The sequence below is a fragment of the Bubalus kerabau genome, chromosome 3 (assembly GCF_029407905.1).
Source record: "Bubalus kerabau isolate K-KA32 ecotype Philippines breed swamp buffalo chromosome 3, PCC_UOA_SB_1v2, whole genome shotgun sequence".
Taxonomy (NCBI): domain Eukaryota; kingdom Metazoa; phylum Chordata; class Mammalia; order Artiodactyla; family Bovidae; genus Bubalus; species Bubalus kerabau.
The window spans coordinates 166,009,945-166,032,079 of record NC_073626.1 but is presented as its reverse complement, the minus strand read 5'-3'; the positions used below and the strand labels follow the sequence as shown (position 1 = coordinate 166,032,079).

Here is a 22,135-nt window from a genome sequence, read left to right as displayed (position 1 = left end):
AATGGGTGTTTAAGAAAATGCTGTGTTTTAACTAGATGCTTAAAATTCCAGACTGAGGGTGATTTTTCTTAAAATGTCTAGATGAGCAGGACTTTATAACTTGCTTTCTATTCATTTTCTAGGTCTTGGTTTTTCAAGACCTTGTTATAAGGTCTTGTTTTTTTTTTTTTTTCCAAGAAAGAATATAACTTATTAAGAAGACCTCAAATTCTATAAGTTGGGGGTAGGGGATGCCGTGAAGAAAGAGCCTGGTTTCTTTTGCTCTTCAGGTATCTCCACCTGCTGAGTTTGTATGACATATGACATATGCTGTGACATTCAGAGCCAAATCTCTTTAATAAAAAGAGCTGAATATTTGTAAAGTTTGAGAATTTTAGTTATTTTGGTTCCTAGTATATATCATTCCCTCCATGACACAATTAGCCTCAATAATGAATTTTATTTTGTAAAAAACAAAAACTACAAAATAAATTATGATTCTGGAATTGATCTTTTCATACTGTAGACTGAGAAAACTTAATCTCTTATAAAATGAAGATCAGATCATCTGAAAATTTCTGAAAAACAAATCTTTGATACCCCCCAGGTTCCACAGTACATTTCTACATATCACAGTGTCTTCTATTCATTTAAAACTTTTAAAATTCACTGAAATGGGAACATGCATTTCAAATACACATTTTGAAACTTAATTGAAAATAAAATCAGGCTTCTCCCTAATGTGGTCAACACTATCTAAATTGTTAAATATTTATTGTGATGCCAAAGATAATTTGATTCTAAATGTCTCAGCCAAATAATCCTCAAAGAACTTACATTTGAAACTTAGTTTGAGAAAGGTGCCAAGAACACCCAATGGAGAAAGGACAGTTTCTTTAGTAAATGGTTAGGAAAACTAACATCCACATACGGAAGAATGAAATTGGACCCTCTTCGCCCTTCACATACAACAACCAACTTAGAATGGTCTTAAAAGTCTTAAATGTAAGGCCTGAAACTGTTAAACTGTAAAACTACTAGAAGAAAACATACAGAAAATATTTCTTGACATTGACATTGGTTTGGCCAATGATATTTTGGATATGACTCTAAAAGCATAGGCAACAGAAGCAAAAATAGACAAATGGGATTGCATCAAACTCTGTACAAAGCCTCTGCACAGCAAATGAGACAACAAAGTAAAAAGACAACTTATGGAATGGAAGAAAATCTTTACAAATCATACATCTGTTAAGAGGTTAATACCTCCAATCTGCAAGGAATTCAAACCAGTCAATAGCAAGGAAAAAATAACCTGATTAAAAAATGGGCAGAGGACTTGAAGAGACATACTTCCAAAGGAGATATGTAGATGTCCAATAGGTATATGAAAAGATGCTCAATATCACTAATCATTAGGGAAATGTCAATCAAAAGAACAATGAGATATCACCTTATACCTGTTAGAATGGCTGTTATCAAAATGACAAGAGATGAAAAGTGTTGGTGAGGGTGTGAAGAAAGGGGAGCCCTTGCACACAGCTGGTGGGAATGTCCATTGGTACAGCCATCATGAAAAATAGTGTGGAGGTCCTAGAGTATGATAATACTTCTAGGTATAGTTCCAAGGGAAATGCCACATCTGGGTATGTTTGTAATGGAAAGGCGATCAGTTTCTCAAAGAGGTAACTGCACCCCCATGTTCATTGCAGCATTATTGACAGTAGCCCAAATATGGAATCAACCTGTGTCCATTGTCAGATGAATGGGTAAAGAAAGAATGGTGTGTGTATATGCATACATACATACATATACATACAATGGAATATTATTCTGCCTTGCAAAAGAAGAAAATCCTGTAATTTGTAACAACATGGGTGAACCTAGAAGACATCATGTTAAGTGAAATAAGCCAGGCACAGAAAGACAGATACTGCATGGGGTTACTTATATGTGTAATCTAGAAACATCAAACTCATAGAAGCAGAGAGTAGAACAGTAGTTGCAAGGATTGGGGAGGTGGGAGAAATGGAGAGATGATATATCTCTATAATGAGTTTGTGACTCATAAAATGAATTAAGAGAAACTCTCTCTCTCCTGTAGTATAAATAAGCTATGTTTGCACTGTATACATTTCTTTGTTCTTTTTGGGTTAAATGTCATTTCCAGAAGGGATAGTTTTCATACTGGTAAATATTTTTCCTCTTTTCCAACTTATAATCCTTTGAAAACCCTGCTGCTTAATTTTAATATCTATGGTAGAATGATTTATCTGACCAAATTCCATTTATTTTCTGTCCTTTATGTGTTCTAGATACATTTCATATTGCTCTTCAGTCGACAAGGGAAGTTACGGCTGCAGAAATGGTACACTACTCTCCCTGACAAGGAAAGGAAAAAGATCACGCGCGAAATTGTTCAGATTATTCTTTCCCGTGGTCAGAGAACAAGCAGTTTTGTTGACTGGAAGGAGCTAAAACTTGTTTATAAAAGGTGTGAGTAACTTTTTGAGAACTGAATTTCTCATTACTGTTAGGTTTGTTTAATCCTAAGCATTTTAGATTGCAACACCAATTCCATCATTTACTGTAACCGTTGAAGGCTGAAGCCCAAATGTTTGTACCAGTAGACTAAACAGAAGAGAACTCTCATTTATTGAACGGTTTTCCATGTACCAGGATGGATTCTAGATACTTATTTAAGATAATTTACGTGTTGATAAGGTATGCATACATTCAAGAAATATCTTATGGGCATCTGTTATATTTCCAACACTATTCCAATGACTGTAGATGCAGTAGAGAATAAGACAGAGCATTCCTGGTCTCTTGGAACGTATTCACCTTTTAAGTAAACAAAACAGTTTCAGTTAGTAACATGCTATAGAAAAAAAGGTTAATGTGGAAGAAAGATGAGAAGCTCTTTGTTATTCACATTTGCAGATGAGGAAACTGAAGTTACAGAGAATTTAAGTAATTAATCTAATCAATCCCCAGTTGCAATAATTGAATGGTAACTGGCAGAAAAATCCAGATTTTTTTTCTGACTTTAAAGCCATTATATCTTCTCATTGCTGCACCTGGTTGCCATGGCATGACCATACTAGAAAGGGACCTCAATTTCTAGATCAGGAAACTGAGGCCCTGAGAGGTTAAGTTATTTGCCCATAAAGACCCAGATAACTGATGCCTAAGCCAGGATCAGAACATAATTGATCTGACCCTGCATCTAACATCATACTGCAACTTTCAGAAGCAAAATGTACATTAGAAGGGCTCTCATAAGGGATGTTTACAAAATCAGAAGGGGAAAGACAAGGGTAACATTGAAGGCTATATTTAATGGAGTAAATTACCAGTAAGTGCCTGGGCAAAGCTTCTTCTTCTGGGCCCTGTGTCAAAGCTTTTCATATGAGCATCATGAGAGATGTAAGTGAAGGCACCTTACAGTAATAAGCATCCCAGGGATGGAAAGGCAAAAGGGAATACTTGCTTCTCTCTGCCTGCTGGTTTTTACAACTTTGGGTTCCGTTGTGATTTAAACTATTACATAAAGAATAGACTTCAGCAGTTTTCTCAACAGCTACTGTGTACAGCTACTGGATGAACAACAATGAACAAAGCAGACTCAGTACTTGCCTTTGGGAAGCCACTGATCTAGTCGGGGAGAGACAGGCCATGAAATACAGAGTGAACGGTGCTAGACACTCTTTGGGGGAAGGGGAGGCACAGCAATGCATGACGGGGGCATCCAGGGCAAGGACGTCCACGCTCAGAGCTACAGGAGAAGTAGGAGTGAGCCCCGTGAATGGGGAAGGCAGGAGTATTCTAGGCAGAAGAAACACACATGGGAGGGAGGACCTGACAAGCTGAGGGTGGGATATACTGTAGTACAGTATGAGGTGAGAGGGTGGGCAATGTGGGCCCCTGGGCCCCTTGGTCAGGGGTTTGGACTTTAGACAGGACAACTCACCATCCAAAGAAGCATGAACAGACCCCGGTTAAAGGACTCTGTCCCCTGATTGCAGCACCTCAAGGTACAGTCTTGTTGAGGATCTTTCACATAATGAACAGAAATGATCCAGTCACCACCATGTTTTTTCCGTAGGCTGCTTTACATTTTGGGAGGGTATTGAATGTGGTGAATGATGTTTTCCTCTTGAATATGAACAGGGAGACTGCCTGGAGAGGAGGAGGTAACTGCATATTCATAGGAAAAACCATCGTCAGATTGTGTAATGTGTCATCCTATTTTACGTTATCTTTTTTTTTTTCCTTTTCAAGGTATGCTAGTTTATATTTTTGCTGTGCAGTAGAAAATCAGGACAATGAGCTCTTGACCCTAGAGATTGTGCATCGTTATGTGGAGTTGCTGGACAAATACTTTGGAAATGTAAGTGGTGTCCTGGTATTTAGAATGAGTTGGTCTCCACCCCAACTTTGACTTCAGTTCTAAGTCTGTCATCACATTTCTTCTCTCTCTCTGTCAAGTCTAAGGTATGAACTGTGCTTGTACCAAGGACCAGAAGGCTTTCCCTACTTCCCGTAATTCTTAGTAAATGGAAGGTCCAAAGCTTATCAGAAGCAGGTGGCGTGTGTATCTCCAGGCCCGAGCCACAACTAGACACCTTGCTTTCATGAACTAGAATTTAATTGTGAAGGATTCCTTAATATTTTGTCCTTTCATCTCCATGGACTGTCTTCTCTTTTCTGTTACGACTTTTTAATCCCCTCTCTGGTTTCTTTTTTGGGGGGGCTTCCCTGGTAGCTCAGATGGTAAAGAATCTGCCTACAATGTAGGAGACTTGGATTCAATCCCTGAGTCGGGAAGATCCTCTGGAAGGAAATGGCAACCCACTCTAGTATTCTTGCTTAGAGAATGCCATGGACAGAGGAGCCTGGGGCCTGGTGTGCTACAGTTTGTGGGGTCACAAAGACTTGGACACGATACACACGCTGCTTTCCTTCGCTAAACACCCAAGTGTTTTTTAATATTGTTTGTATGTAAGACAAGTAAAGAAAGAAGACCAAAATCCTTTCCCTTCACATTGCTATCCAGCCTCCATGCATTTACCTCCTAGTAACATACTCTCAGAGCTGCCCTTATGCCAGAACTTGTTAGCTTTGTGGCAGCTGATGGCTTGACTTCACTTTTACTCCTCCAAGGAAATCTTAGTGGTCAACGCCAGTGATGATTCTTTACTCTTCACCTGCCTTCACGTCTCTGCAGCCCTGCACCCTTGCTCACCACAACCCTGTCTTTAAATCAGCTCCTCTCTATCTCACCCTGACCCTGAGTTCTGCTGACTCTCAACATGTGTTTCTCAAGACCCCAACTTGATTTCTTCCCCAGCTCCCTCCCTCCTCCTGCCTTTGAAATGCCCTCTTGGCTGTTTTTCCTCTCCTGTGTGTTTACCAGACTTTCTTTCCTGGAAACCCATCACCAAATGACTCTTCCTCACTTTGCTGGTGACAGTCTTCACTGGGCTTCTTCGTGGTCATCTCAGCCTTAATGTGACAAGGACTAAAATCATCTTCTGAAAACCTCTTCAATCTTGTGATTAGAATTATTATGTCCCAGGATCTTTCAGTGCACAAGGACAGTGTTTCTTACATCTTTCTCCACTCTTTACTTAAGTCTCCCTCTGTCTATTCAAATTGAACTGAAACTTATCTCCTTGTTTCACTCTCACTGGTATTACAGTTTTGCTTTTTTTTTTTTTTAACCCTCCTCTCTGCCCCTTTCTGTTTCTGGGCTCATCTCTGCTTCCCTTTTCTGGCCTGTTCATTATCACCATCCTTCCAAGGCACAGATCTCAGATGACATGCCTGCTCAGTCACTCTCCTCCAGCTTTAATGGATAAAATTCAAATTTCTTAGCCCTGCATTTTCTTGTTCTACACATTGGTCCCAGGCCCCACTTCTCCAACCTTCTCACTTTTCTCTCTTTTTATCCGTGGCATATCCAGTGCTCCAGCAACATGGAACAGCCTTGTATTATCCTCAACTTGTACAGCATTTGCCTGACACCAGATTGCAAGTGTCCAGAGATCATGACCAGGGACTTACGTGTTTGTTATTTCCAACACTTGGAACCAGCTCTGGGCCAAGTTATAGCAAATGTTCTGGAAACTTTTTATTTAGTTCACAGTCTCAAGAAATGAATTAGTGGACTAGGAAAATGTGTCCTTCTCAGTAATACTCTCTTCCCCACTCCCTTGTTCACTGAAGATTTTTAAGTACTGTTAGGAGAATTTGCTTCCATACGAGTTTTCTGTAGTGTATTCTATATAACGGAATGAATAGCATTAGAGGTACTGGTTAAGGTTTTATAAGATTTGTTGCAACAGTTTTCACAAAGATGAGTACTTGGAAGGTTTCTGGATTAATTTGCCCTCCCTCCCTTCCTTTCTGTCTTTGATTCTTCCTTTTTTTTTTTCTCCTTTGTAAATGATGTTATAAGACCTATATATTGCTTCAGAAATTTCAGTTTGTTGGTCAGTGTTTAGAAGTGATAAGACAGACCATTTTTCTTTTGCTCTCTCCTGGTTCACCAAGTTTATTTTCATTTTTTAAAGAGATATTTCCAAGTATGTAATGGCATGTTTTCAAACTTGAGTTTATTTAATTTTATGCTTTCAGTTATTCAAATGAATTCTGACATTGCGGTACTTTCTTTTGAAATAAACTGCCAACTTGGCCTTTTGCAAGAGAGTTCTCCTGAGGCTCAGAGTTTCCTATAACCTGCCTTCTCTCCCTCATTTCTGCACTGTGGTGTGACCTGTTGTGTTTTCTTAGATGTATCCAACAGTGATAATGTGAATTGGGATTGAATCTCAATCTTATTTGACCAAATACCAGATATTTCAGAACACGTTGCTTTCTCAAGGGAATTTGAATCACCTTCACTTATTATAAACCCAGTTAAAGGATAAGCAGAATCAGAATGCATTCCAATTTCTCCGACATTAATTTTTGATTCTATTTTGGCATACCTTTAGAAGCCCTGTCTTTGTCATGGACCAAAATTTAATGCACTAAAAAAATTCAATGAATCTTTCATTAAGCTAAGAGCAGCTAAGAGCAGCTTAAGGCTCTGTGCCCAGTAGGTGTTTGGTTTTTATTAATTAACTGTGATGAGTAAACCCAGAAATACTGAGTCTCATGACATCATCTCAGGTGTAATATATTTCTCTTTGGTCTTCTTTTCCTCTGTGTTAATACTGAAGGTTTCCTTGAATTTTACCCTTACACTCTCCCAGAAAAATACCTGTACTGAGCTTCTCATAACCCTAGAAAATATTACCTTCCTGTGACAGATGAATCAAAATCTCAGGCTACTTATTTAAGTTATGTATTTTTTTTTTCTTTTAGCACTTTTCAATTCCAAAGAGATTTATAGGGATTAACTAGTTAATCTTTTGGTCTTCCTTAAGTAGCATGAAGCTCAATTTATAGAAGCTAAGCGGCAATGCCTCTTAGGGTCAGGAGATAAGGGTCAGATTGAGGATTTAGACACCTGCCAATTTCCCATTACGGGCTGCCACATGAGATTTTACTGATGGTGTGGATGTTGCTGTCCCAGAGAGGTTTGATCTTGATTTAGGGAGTTATCCTGTTGTCAGCAGAGGGATGCTGTATGTCCTCCTGGACCCTCGTGTCAGCCGGCTCTCTCACCAGACCCATGATTTGGCTCATCATTGATTCACAGATAAGAAAAATGATATGCACAAAGTTTAATAGAAACATTTACTTTGCTAAAGCTCATGGGGGCTATTGTGAGGATCAGAGATGTAGTGTAATTGACAGTACTTTGTAAACTGTCAGTTGCTGTGTACTCTATACTTGGCATTATTGTTTTATATATACATTTATGTACTGGCTGTATGTAGCTTGAACTTTCTGTATTTTCTTTAGAACAGAATTCAGTAAAGGAAGGTCCTTCTTAGATTCTATCCAAAAGGATTTAATTATTGAAATGCCAGAGATACTCTCCCTACATCATGTGTTCTGCTATAATGGAAGTCCCTCAAGCCAAATTACAGGAAAATCATAGTCAAGCACAAGGCTATGGGTTCAAAGATAACATTAAATGACCACTGCTTCTTCCTTTTATAAGCTTTCTTCCAGAATACAGAGACATGAAAAAAATGAGAAAAGATAAGGAAAGGGGCTCATGTGTTTATTAACACAGAAGCCATGTGCTTTTGCATAAAATGGAGGGCACTCATTTGAGCATCAAGGGTGTATTTCCGATATAGTGGGGCAGCACCCTGAAGGTAGAATTAGAAGTAATGTTTGAGTAATTAGATAGTAGCTGAAAAAATCTGCATTAGATCTTAAGTTCTCGTCTTACTCTCAGGTACAATAACCCTTTGGGGTTAGATTCAAAGAATTGCGAATAGTATTTTGGAATTGCTGTATATGAGTCTTGCTCATTTGTAACATTCTTTCTAAGGCTGATAGAACTTGTGCAGCACATCATAAGTTTCCTTATGATCTGGAACTAGTAACCGTATAATCAAAGTGTGCATGTGTGTGTGTATGTGGGTGTTGTGAGTATCTGGTTTTGCCTGTCACCTGACCTTATCCCATCCCTTGCAACTTGGTGCACTAAATTAATTGCCTTGTGGCTGCTGGTGAGGTCGATAGCCTTGGGGATAGTTGCTGCTCAGAGAGTGGAGAGTGGGGTATGAGATGTTCCCAGAGGACTTGCATTAGTATCTGTCAAGTTCACTTCACAGGATTCTGGTTGCTGGTTTTTCCTAATGAGGTTCCTGTCTGTCCTCGACTCCTGGTCTACACCTGCCTTGAACTCGGGTTCCCCAGCTCTTGCTACTGTAACTCCTGACCTCCTGCCTCTTCTGACCTCTGGTAACTGCTTACTTCTTGTACCTTCTTTGATGTGCATAAATGTCTAATCTATGGTGCTTTCTTCCTGTTTATCTATATTGTTTAAAATTGCAATTTTTTATGTATTCTTCTAGATGTATACAGTTTTTTAAGTAAAAAAAAATGGGATTGCATTATGCATATTATTCTGCAACTTTCTGTTGTTCCTCTTACTAGCCTGTCTTAGAAACTATTTCCATGCCTATCCATGGAAATCTACTTTATTCTTTCCAACTAAAACATAGAATTTCCATGGTATATAATACAATACCAAGTAGGGTAGACCATATTTTATTTAAGCAATTCTATTATGGCTGTACTTTGAGTTGCTTCCAGTTGTTATTACAAATGATGCTACTGTCAGCCTTATTGTTAATACATATTATTGTGCATTAGTTTGGGTATAGCATAGAATAAATTCTTTTATTGGGTCAAAGGATTTGTACATTTGAAATTGATGGACACTACAATTTGAGCCTTCAAAATGGCTTGTAAAGTTTACAAATTCCACCAACAGTGAGTGTGAGTTTATTTATCCATACACTTAACAGCAATGGGTATTCTCTCTTCATAATAGTCAGATGGTCATTAATTCAGTTTGCATTTTTATGATAACTAGTGAGGCTATGTATGTCATTGGATGTGTATTGGCCTTTTCCATTTCTTGCCTTGTCTATTAATTTCTTCTTGACAGCCTTTATTTGATTTTTTATGCTGTGGTACTTATCTTAGGGATCTGCAAGAATTCTTTCTATATCTTGGGCTTTCCTTGTGGCTCAGCTGGTAAAGAATCTGCCTACAAGGCAGGAAACCTGGGTTTGATTCCTGGGTTGGGAAGATTCCCTGGAGAAGGGAAAGGTTACCCACTCCAGTATTCTGGCCTGGAGAGTTCCATGGACTGTATAGTCCATGGGGTCACAAAGAGTCAGACACGACTGAGCAACTTTCACTTCACTTTCTATATCTTGGATAGTGTACTTCCCTTTCTATTATATATGTTGCAAATATTATACCCAGTCCAGTGATCTACTTTTTACCTATACTCTGATCTTTCCACATTTTTGCCTGAGAAACTTGGTTCCAGTGTCATTCAAATTCCTGGAGTGAAAGTGTTCTAGAAATAAAAGAATGGGTTTATAAACTGAAAACATGTACTTTTGTAATGCCATCTTTTTTCTGATGGTTGTTCTCAAGAGGAAACCCTAATGGTCTGGGGAAATCCTAGATTATAGTATTATGTCCCAGTGAACAGATTCTCATTTTAAACTATACGTATATGCATATATGTATGTTTGTGTATATGTGTCGAAAGACAGAGAGAGGGAAAGAGACAAAGAGTCAGACCCTGTAGGGAGACGGAACTTAGATGTGTGTTAAACACACACAGTTGTTGATTTCTTTTTTCTTTTTCTTTTGTTGGGCCACACCATGTGGCATGTGGGATTGTCCCCAGCCAAAGATGGGACCTGGCCCCCTGCACTGGGAGTGTGGAGTCTTAACCACTGGACCAGGGAAGTCCCACACTTGTTGAATTGATGATATTTTCTAACGAATGAAGAGACCATAATGTTTGCAGATTAGTTAGGTTAGTTTATCTGAGCTGGCCATATTGTAGTGATTTTGTACTTATTTGTTCTTATGCTTCTAGGTTCAGATGGAGAGTCTGCAAGTTTATTGACCTAAAGCATAAATATATAGAGCAATTTGTTAAAATATTGATATCCATTTTATGTAAAGTCATAAAAATCAGAGGACTGTAGATCTGGGAAGCCATTAGTCCCCAGCAGCATAAAAGCAAGGCCTGTATGGTGGCTGATTCATTCATTCATGCTGCAGACATTTATTGCATCCTACTATGTGCCAGGTTCCAGAGACACAAGGATGACTAAGGCAAGATCTATGCCTGAGCTCACAGGACAAGGGGAAGTGATTGATGAGTAAGTGTATACTCAGTCACACAAGATGTAAGAGAGAACATACAGGAAGTGATGCAAAATCTCAAAGGGAGAAATGAGGATTTGGGGGAATCATTTTGCTCATAACTTTTGAATTTGTCCTTGGAAAATGAGCTTGATTTTGTCAGCAGAATAAAGAAAAGGACATTTAGAGAATGTTCCAGGAATTTCTGGAATATGCAAAGAGCAAAGGCAGGAAAGAACAGGGTGAGTTTGTAGAATGCGTAGCTGTAGCATGGGGTGGGTGCCAGCACAGGAAGCCAGCGAGCAAGCCCCAGGCCAGGCTGGAGAGATTCCTATATGCCATGCTGAGCAATTCAGACTGTCCTGGACAGAAGACCTCACACAGGAAAGGAGCCAGATGAGCACTTTAGCAAAACATTAGTGGTCATTGGCCTCTTGTGGGCACAGACACCACCGAGAAGGTCACTCCTTCTAGGATGCACTCTTTTGTGTCCTAAGCATGAGATATTGCAGGTCTGAGCAACAGCAGTGAAAATGGGCAAGAATGGAAGGGTTATGAGCTTATGTACAAGATGGAATCCATAGGAGTTGGTGATCAAATTGAGAGGGATGAGATCAAGGGAAGGAGAAAAGGGAGAGGGAAGGGGAATGGAATAAATGTAGAATAAATGAGATTGAGCTGCTAGATAGAGGTTGCAGCTCCTAAGCAAAGTAGGGACTAAAGGGAAAGGAATATGCTTGACTTCAGTTTGGGATTCAGAGATTTGGATGGAAGAATATGGAGGAAGAGATGTCTGGTTAGTAGGTGAAGATACTGGAGGAGCACTGCTGAGAGAGATCAGGCCCAGGCATCTCAGTTTGCTGTTACCTGCATGCAAGACACAGCTGCAGAGGGTCAATGAGATCGTCCAGGAGAATGTATGTGTCCCAAAGAGGCTCTCTTGAGAAACATCAGTCTTTAAGAGGAAAGCAGGTCCCTAGGATGTGAGCATCAGAGAAGGCAATGGCACCCCACTCCAGTACTCTTGCCTGGAAAATCCCACGGACAAAGGAGCCTGGTAGGCTGCAGCCCACGGGGTCACGAAGAGTCAGACACGACTGAGCAACTTCCCTTTCACTTTTCACTTTCATGCATTGGAGAAGGAAATGGCAACCCACTCCAGTGTTCTTGCCTGGAGAATCCCAGGGACGGGGGAGTCTGGTGGGCTGCCGTCTCTGGGGTCGCACAGAGTCGGACACGACTGAAGCGACTTAGCAGCAGCAGCAGCAGGATAGAGATTTTTTTATTTTGTCCGTTGATGTGTCTCAAGCATTTTGTAAATACTTTTTAAATGAATGCAAGGTTCAGGGAGAGATAAATCATCCAAGGAGCCTGGAAAGAATCCTCAGAGATGGAGGAGGAAAGCAGGCATTGAGTCGTATTGGCAGCATCAGGCAGCCATCAAGAGGAGATTTTCAAGCAGGGGATTGGCGAAGTGTATCAAGTGCTGTTGAGCAGTGAAGGTGAGAGAGGCCTGAAAGCTTTCGGTGAGCAGACATTCTGGAGGGTATGGAAAGGGAGAGTTGAGGACTATGTGGGAAGGGAAACGGTAGGGATGGGGCCTCGCTGGCTGGCTGGTGGAAGCATTGGAAGTGAGCCTTATTTGGATTATGGGTCTTGCTACTTGCTACATGTAACCAAATCTGTCAGCCTCTGCATTGGTCTGTGACGGTGGCAGTGGTTCTCCACGTGTGGTCCCCACACCAGCGTCATTAGCCTCACTTGGGAACCTGTTAGACGTTCAGCCTCTCAGGCTTTAACCTACTGAATCAGAAACTCCAGAGGTGGGGCCCAGTAGTGTGTGTTGCAGTGAGCATTCTGGGTGATAGGGTCACACTCTGAAGTTTGAGAACCACTTTTTTGAGACATAGTTTTGAGAAAAATTAACGCAATTGAGCTAATTTGCCTCTGAAGAATGAGCTTCTGAGAGTTCTAAAGCTAGGAGCCAAACTTACAGACCAGTGATCAGGAGCAACAAAGCTGCCCTCATGACTGAAGTCAGCGAGGACTCAGCTTTTATCTGTGCTGATGGAAGGATGAACTGAGCAGCTCCCCACCTTGACTGAGCCTCAAATTTCTTGTTGTGACATTAAACAGTATTATCTGTGGACATGCTCTGCTTTAATAGAATGTGGTTTTACTTTTTTTTCAGGGCTCGGATTCCCCTAGTTCTGCTTTTCTGGCCTTAAAAATACCATCTGATGTTTTTATCTTTGGTGTGCCACACGGGTGTCACCGTTGCAAAGCTTGAATCCCTGGCATGTGTTTCCCCTGATACTGCTGCAAGTTTATCAACACATTTGCTTTTGTCTTACCAGGTCTGTGAGCTAGATATTATCTTTAATTTTGAAAAGGCTTACTTTATCCTGGATGAGTTTATCATCGGTGGAGAAATTCAGGAAACATCCAAGAAATCTGCTGTCAAAGCCATTGAGGACTCTGATATGTTACAGGAGGTCAGTACACCTTTTCTCATGCCCTGGGAAAAGATGGTGGTGGTGGCGGGTGGTGGTGGTGATGTATTAGCTGACACTTACTGTCTACTTTGTGCTGGGTATAGTTTCTAGGTAAGTCACATGTATTAACTTATTTAATTATCACTGCAACTCTAAGAGGTATATTGTTACCCACTTTTATTTATTTATTTTTTTGGCTCTGCCCCAGCTTGTGGGATCTTAGTTCCCTGACCAGGCATCAAAATGTATGCACTCAGCAGTGAGAGCACAGAGTTCTAACCATTGGACCACTAGGAAATTCTCTAGCCTCATTTTAAAGATGAATAAACTGAGACACAGAGAAGTTTAATGACTGCTCAATGTCACAGAGCTAGTAATCATGGAATAGAGATTTGAACCCAGGCACTTGGGCTCCAGAGTCTTTGCTTTTCATGTTCGACCTTATCAGTGAGGATCCCTCCCTCTCAAAAAGATATTAAATACTTGGTGCTATTCTTTTCAAGAATAATTTTATGGGAGGTATAAAAAGACTTGCATTAAAATACCCGTGTTGCCCCGGGAAAGAAGAATAACATCGTTATTCTATTTGCCAAGGTTATTAGAGCTTTATTACTGAAAGTGGCATTTATCATTTTAATTAAAATTTCCTACCTTCCTGGAGAGGCTGTGTGTGTGTTCCTATTTGCATAAATAAATTGGGAATTCTGTAGCTTGCTGTCAAGGAATAAATGGGCCCTGAAGCATGCATTTGGTCATGCTCCTGACTCTGTGACACTTATATAAAATACTATGGGGCTTTTCTTATAGATCCAGTCCGGATTTCCATCATCCCTAATAAGGGAACTTACCTACATTAGCCCACAGTCACTATGAGAAAAGAGTGCTTCAACGCACTGACCTTTGCCCTCCCAAATGAGATGATGTGCCTAACCCCTGATCCAGCATACCTTTGAGGGCCTGGCTTCCATGCCTGCCCTGCCACCTCTAGGTTCTTCTCACAGCATCCTTGAGTCTTTCTGTCTTTCTGTTTTCATGACAGCAGGTCACAACATCTTAGAGCACTATAAAGTATCTTTTAAAAATTGGCAGTAAAGCCATTCTTGCTGCTGTTTGGAAATAAGAGCCTGCTTGAGTTAGTAAAACAACATTAGGAATGACTTCCAAGTAACGGTTTTGGCACATCTTTGAGCTGATGACTTGCTCCTGCCCATCGAGGGAACCAGTCCTCAGGTGAATGGATACTGAGAAAGATACAGGGTACCCCTGAGCCTCTCTGCTTGCCTATTAGGAAGCTGCTGCATTTATCTCTAGATGTGTTATCACCTCAAAAAATGCTTTTAAACTTGGGTATTTTACAAGGTACTTGAGAAATCACTGGTTTGGAAATTCCACAGAACAACCTTTCTTAAAATATGCCAGGGAGTTATTTATAATTCTGTCCTCAGGGCCCTTACTGTGGAATCACCTTATAGGAGAAACAGGCATTTAACAAGGTCTTTGGAACTTCAGTAATTAAAGCCACTTGAATTAGGGCCAAGACACCCCTAGGTTATTTTGAGTTTCCTCTCCATAGGAAATAGAGTTTTAAAGGGCTTGCAGGTTGTATGGTGCTTCTTGTTCCAGTTAAATCTGGGAAGCAGGGAATGTCTGCTATTTCAAGAGAGAGACCCTTCACAATGAAACATTGATTGGTTGTTCATATCCCTGGTTATTGAGTGGAAGGTCTTGATAGGTAGGTCTCAGGGGTCCCCCCATTTAGCTGGCTTGTGAGCAGGGAGTATCACGACTGTCCTCTAAAACTCTCAATGAATTAGCAACACCTGCCAAATAGAAACAGAGTCACCAGTGTTCTCTTGGGATCTGGTACTGCGGCTAAGTCCGTGAGCATTTGAGGAGCTAGTTGAAAAATTGACTTTGTATGTATGGTTTGCTTTGTGTATCTGGTCAGAGCCACTGAGCATGAATAGACACACATAATATAATTGGGTAAAGAGAAAAAATTATTGCTTTCTTTTTTCCCTGTCTTTTGGACATAAGCATGTATTTGTACTTGCTGATGTCTAAGGGAGGCCTTTGTAATATTCCTTTTACTTTTAGTACAACTGAACATCTCAAAGTAGCCCTGGACTTTTCCCTGACCCCTACCCAATAAAAGTTTTTTAGAATAAAAAGACTGTCTCTATGTTTTTAGTGAGAAAATGTATAGTCTTAAAGCTCTAAATTCTCAAAGCTTATTCTGTGTGTACTGGGGCTAGACATTGAAAATATGGAATGAAGGAAGAGATTAACTGGTTGGGATGACTTTAAGAGGTACCTTATTTTGAAGGTACCTGTGGACACTGGTACAAAATGATTGGAACAAAAAGGACACTCTGAAAGGAAGACGATGATATTGTTGTTCAGTCACTAAGTTGTATCTGACTCTGCAACCTCATGGACTGTAGCATGCCAGGCACCTCTGTCTTCCACTCTCTGCCAGAGTTTGTTCAAATTCATGTCAATTGAGTCAGTGATGCTATCTGACCATTTCATCCTCTGCCACTCACTTCTTCTTTTGTCTGCAGTCTTTCCCAGCATCAGGGTCTTTTCCAATGAGTTGGCTCTTTGCATTGGGTGGCCAAAGTGTTAGAGCAAAGTGTTAGAGCTTCAGCTTCAGCATCAGTTCTTCAGTGAGTATTCAGGGTTCATTTCCTTTAGGATTGACTGGTGTGATCTCCTTGCTATTCAAGGTACTCTCAAAAGTCTTCTCCAGCACCGCAATTCAAAAGCATCGATTCTTTGGTGCTCAGCCTTCTTTATGGTTCATCTCTCACCTCCATACATGACTAATGGAAAAACCACAGATTTGACTATACAGACCTTTGTCAGCAAAGTGATGCCTCTGCTTTTTAATACACTGATCCTCAAATACAGAGGTTGGTGCTCTTGGGATCACCAGTGGGGGTGACAAACATGTTCTGAGCACAGAATTAGAAAGCAAGTTAAGAAGAGAGGGTCAAACGGTACCTCATTAGATCAAGCAATGAGATACCATGTATATGTAGGTTGGGATTCATGAGAACTGACTAGGTATAACCCAACACTGTCTCCCTGAAAAGCACAAACATATTAGGCAGCTGAACCAAACCATAATACAATAAAATGTAGATTCCTAGTGCTGAATGCACAAGATGCACTGCTGTGCTGGATAGACAGCTGGAGTCCCATGATACCCTAGTCCTCGTGAAAGGCCAGGGCAGAGCTCTTTAAGCCTGTGGGGCCTAAAAGTCTATTCCAACTTTTAAAGGGACAAGCTCCAGAAAATACCAACCACATACGTCATTGGCTCATGTAACTTGAGTAGCAGCAAAGCTAGAGTTCCGAAAGGGCAGCCAGTCTTTAGCAGATTGATTCCCTCAGTGGTGTGAATCAGTGCCAGTAACTAGAGACCAATCAATTGTGAGGCCAGTGAAGTGACAACTCCAGGGCCTTTCCTGGGCCAGGCCCCTTCCAAGGCTGCAAGCTCCTATGGTCACGTTTGCAAAGGTAAGGTATCTCAGCTGCAATGACTTTGTGGCCATTTAATGAATATGTAAGCTATTATAGAAGTGTGTCAGGCATTTAATTGATGAAACCCATATGCTTTTGTGACTTTTAAAAATTTTTTAGAAAATTTATAATCCACTCCTACTTTTTCTCATTCTAATTAAACTTTATACCCAACTCTGTATTTGTGATTTTGTGTAGTTTTTTATTTTTAAATTTTTATTTATTTTTAATATTTATTTATTTAACTAATTAATTTATTTTAATTGGAGGACAATTACTTTGCATATTGTGGTGGTTTTTGCCATTCATCGACATAAATCAGCCACAGGTGCACGTGTCCCCCCATCCTGAACCCCCTTCCCACATCCCTCCCCACCCCATCCCTCTGGGTTGTCCCAGGACACTGGCTTTGAGTGCCCTGCTTCATGCATCAAACTTGCACTGGTTATCTATTTTACATATGGTAATATACATGTTTCAATGCTAATCTCTCAAATCATCTCACCCTCACCTTCTCCCTCAGAGCCCAAAAGTCTGTTCTTTACATCTGTGTCTCTTCTAATATTTATTTTTATTTGTTTGTTTATCTTCCTGTGTGGGGGTGTTAGTTGTGGCCTGTGGGATTTAGTTACTTGACCAGGGATTGAATCTGGGCCCCCTACATTGGGAGCACAGACTCTTAGCCACTGGACCACCAGGGAAGTGCCTGTATATACCTAGTTAAATGCTATAAACTCTAGGTACCAAGAGACAGTCATGGGCTCCTGACCAATGAGATAGCCCAAGTTTAAAGACATGGACAATATCTTGGACTTCGCTTTTGGTCCAGTGGTTAAGACTACATGCTCCCAAGGCATGGGGCATGAGTTCGATCCCTGGTTGGGGATCTAAGATCCACCAAGTCACACAAGGCATAGCCCCCCACTCCTGAAAAAAGATATGGGCAATAGCTATAAGAGGAGATACAGGGCAGAGGTCTTAAGGTGTGGGCTTGCTCATCCAGGAGGTGTAAGAGCTTTGTAAGAAAGTGTGGATGATGACGCGTGAGTATTTTCGGCAGAGGAGGACTGGAATTCTAAATAGAGCTGGTGGAAACAAGAAACCTGATTTCTAAGCCTAGTACCCTCTGAGCAATCTTGCTTAGCCACGGTCTGGTCTGTTTGGCCCTTGCTCGTGGATGTCTTCACCGGCAGGTGCATGTGAATCACGTCCCCTGGAGTTCAAGCTTAAGCACAGGTTGAACATTACTGATTGTATGTGATTTACACAGAAGCAGTAGGGGTATTACTTAAGGCTGGCCCCTTGAGTTTTCTGACTGATTCAACCCAGAGGTCACTGTGTTGCATAAGTATATGTTTATAACAGGGACAGAGTGGAAGAGGAAGCCCATCCATCATGCATAATAAAGGGTTTGCAACATCAATGTAATTTTTAACTCTGCCTGTAACTGTGAATCCATTTAAACATTTTTTTTTTTAAGTACTGGGAAAGAATTGTGGTCTTGTGGCATGTTAGCAAACTTGGTAAGTGATGAGGAGGATGAAGAAACATAATTTGTATACTTTGGAGGATAGCCTTTTCAAAATACATGGAAGAAATTTAAAGTATTATGGTCTGTTTATCCTTTATGTCTTGGCAATAAAATATTCTGTATCTGTAATGATACGTATGGAGAAGGCAATGGCACCCCACTCCAGTACTCTTGCCTGGAAAATCCCATGGATGGAGGGGCCTGGTGGGCTGCAGTCCATGGGGTCACTAAGAGTCAGGCACGACTGAGCGACTTCCCTTTCACTTTTCACTTTCATGCATTGGAGAAGGAAATGGCGACCCACTCCAGTGTTCTTGCCTGGAGAATCCCAGGGACAGAGGAGCCTAGTGGGCTGCCGTCTATGGGGTCACACAGAGTCGGACATGACTGAAGTGACTTAGCATTAGCATTAGCAATGATACGTATGGCTTCCCCAGTGGCTCAGCAGTTAAGAATCTTCCTGCAGTGCAGGAGATGCAGCAGGAGCCGTGGGTTCAATCCCTTGGTCAGAAAGATCCCCTGGAGAAAGAAATGGCAACCCACTCCAGTATTCTTGCCTGGGAAGTCTCATGGACAGAGACACCTGGCTGGCTACAGTCCATGGGTTCGCAAAGACTCAGATATGACTTAGCGACTAAACAACAATGATATGTATGTCATACAAATACCATTCAGATTTCTCTCATACCTGTTCCTGGAAGTGGTCCTTATGGTCATTTTAGCAGGTACATTTTTCTGAAGTCAACAGTGATAGCTTGGCAGCTGCTGCTTAAGCATTTCTCTTATCAGGCATGGATTTTATAGTCAAACTTAGCTTTTCCTCTGTTGAAAGTTATGTAATTCCAGCCATAGAGATGTGTATATAAATTACACTCAAACTTTGAACCACCTTTCTTGATTAGAATGCAAATATTTATGACCATATACACTTCCCAAAACTTCTTTTTGAAAATTACCTGGCCATCCAGTGGTAGGACTCTGCGCTTTCACTGCTGTGGACTTGGGTTCAGTTCCTGGTGATGGAAGTAAGATCCTACAAACTGTGAGGTATGGCCAAAAAAACCCCAACACACACACACACACACAAACGAACACACAAAAGCTTCTTTTCACCAGTGGCATAATAAATGAGTAGAAGAATGAAGTGATTTTCAAAATTTTCAGTCTCCTGAAGGATGTGGTTTAAGGGGAAATCATTTTAATCTATTGTTCTCTTTCAGACAATGGAAGAATACATGAACAAGCCTACCTTTTAACCATACATCTACTTGAAAACTACAAGTGCTACGTGTTATGAACCTGTAAATAAGCAGTGCCTTGAATTTAGTTAGAAGACAGAGCCTCTGGCACCATGCCAAAAATAGCTTAAAAGGGATTTTTTGTTCACTAGCAAAAATTAAAGTTGTTTGACATAATATATTTATCATTATTCATATCTGTATTATACTGTATATGACTGCTTGGATGTTAAAAAACTGCTTCATAGTTCAATAGACTGAATGTTTGCAGTGCTTTAACTCCATGTCATATTTTTGAGTGAATTTAAATAAATTTGTTGCAGACTGTTTTGTTGCATTTGATCCTCTTCTGACAGGATGAAAACTGTATTATAATCCATGATTTTAAGTGTAAAGTATATCTTGTAATACTTTTTCTAAATGTTTAGCTTTTTAAATTGTGTAGTGATTCACATGTTAATAGTTCAGAGTTTATACATGATGTTAGACATTTTTAATACACTTAATGCTGTCACTTCAATCCAGATACAGAGTATCTGATTTTGATGTCCTGAAGTCATTAATTTTTCAGGGCTGGAATTAAGGAAAATAACCAAAGATAGTATAGGACTTAAGTGCTTTTGCTATTCTTGTTTTAAATTTTACTTTATTTTTAATTGGAAGATAATGACTGAACTTAAATGTTTTTGATGCCTTAGAAGCTGCTATCTAGGCGAGGTTTTATTTTACCTTTTAATTGAATATGAGGGGCATTCCAATAAGGTTGTGTTTTCTACAAGCTCTAGGTATTTATTAAGATTTTGATACATCTGAAAATAAAGTGTCTATAACTTCCCTTATAAATAGTGTAATAAAGATTAATAACAGTAGCAATAATAGTTATTAATACTGCTATTTTAATTATCTTTTATGTTACAAGTACCCTTAGTTTCTTGAGATATTTTTGTTTCCAGTATGTTTTCATGTATATCTAATATATTTGAAGACTTACTGTTTATTAGGCTTGCTTGGAACATTGAATATTATTGTTGCCTGAGTAGTATGTGACTTTCTCCTTTTTCTTTCCTCATCTCCCAAAGGAAGTATTTGCTGCTGCCTATTATTATTGTGACTATGTCACACTCATGCTTCCTGAAATGAAAGTTCTATATAACCAGGTAATAAAAGTGATCAGACCCTCCAGGGAGAACTAACTTCTACTGTTCTGTCTTGGTGCCCTGTTTTGATGTCTTACCTGTGCATTTTCAGTGTCCGTTTGAGGTCAGATATCATCATGTTGCAGTGGTTAGGGACACTCTAGAGTTCTTCCTAAGAGAATAGTGTGCTTGCTGTTGGAGAATCCAACATGAGAGAAAAATGTCCTCTTTAACTGATCTTGCCAGACATACTTAGGGTAAAATGGCTGGAGAAGAGTGGAAGAACATGAGTAAAAATAGAGCAACTCCAAAATAGAACCATCATAAAAAAGAAATAACTCAGATTAGTCTATGAAGAAATTATAAGACTTTTAATATCTGACACTTCCTCAGCTTAATCATGTATTTACAAGTAGGGCATCAGATTGAAGTTTGTCATTTTTCACCACTTTTGGATGAAGGTATTGATTGAACCTCATTCTCAAATGTAACACATATACTGGAGAATTCTATATTAGACACTGTCTGACTGTAAATGGGCCTCCTCAAACTTCATGTCTGCAGCACACACGGAACATGAACATAACGATATGGCACTCTGGGGTAAATCCGAGGGATCCTGGGTACGTCTTACATGGACCTTGGTGAAAATAATCGTGTTTTCTTTATATCATTTAATGTAATAAAACTACTAAGGGAAAGGAAAGATAATAAATATTAAACTTGTATAAAACTTCCAAATAAAATTTTTTTAAGTTTTTTAATGAGGAATTTGAGTGTGTTTTTATGAATATATATTTTTTAAAATCAGATTTTATGTCTGAAATTGCTATTCATACTTCCTAGTGAAGTCCTTATAACCTCTTCATTTTCTATGTAATCACCAAGGAGAAACTTCATAAGCATGTGATAGCAAACGAGAGAAGAGAATTCATTGTTCTGCACCCATTGGCTTTTTTCTCACCATTCACCTACATTTTGATAATTTGATCTTTTTATGTGTGGTAAATCATTCTTTAAACTACTAACTCCTTTTCTTTTATTAGCAAATGTAAAGTTGACATTTCTTATGACCAGTCAAGTGAATTTTTAATTCACACTTTTTCCCACATCAAGTCTCCTAAAATAATAAAAAGCTTTTCCCTCAAACATACACACATGTTGTTCTTCTACATCTAATAGTTCATCTTTAGGATTTGTATTACAGTATCCATGAAACATCACTCATGAACTCTGTTTAGCTTTACTTTTCTGTTGTAATTAATCAATAAACTTTATTGGTAAACATTTTAATTTCTTTTCCACATGGTCCCTGCAATTTTACATTAAGTTCATTAGATCCTCTGGAATGTAAGTAAGCAAGCCAATTATTTGCAAAGGGAGGGTCAATAAATTTTTTTCAATCCTTATTTTAAC

At 39.7% G+C, this 22,135-nt stretch overlaps 1 protein-coding gene across 1 annotated transcript in view; it reads left to right on the top strand.

The window, feature by feature from the left end:
• The window catches only part of AP1S3 (adaptor related protein complex 1 subunit sigma 3), a 67,885-nt gene extending 46,395 nt beyond the window's left edge, over nucleotides 1-21,490 (top strand). Inside the window, exons 2-5 of the mRNA XM_055573599.1 lie at nucleotides 2,295-2,473; nucleotides 4,264-4,372; nucleotides 13,149-13,286; nucleotides 19,566-21,490. Of these exons, the coding sequence (XP_055429574.1) occupies nucleotides 2,295-2,473; nucleotides 4,264-4,372; nucleotides 13,149-13,286; nucleotides 19,566-19,601 (462 nt within the window). The 3' untranslated portion in view covers nucleotides 19,602-21,490. The remainder of the gene's footprint in view (nucleotides 1-2,294; nucleotides 2,474-4,263; nucleotides 4,373-13,148; nucleotides 13,287-19,565) is intronic.
• The last annotated feature ends 645 nt before the right edge of the window (nucleotides 21,491-22,135 follow it).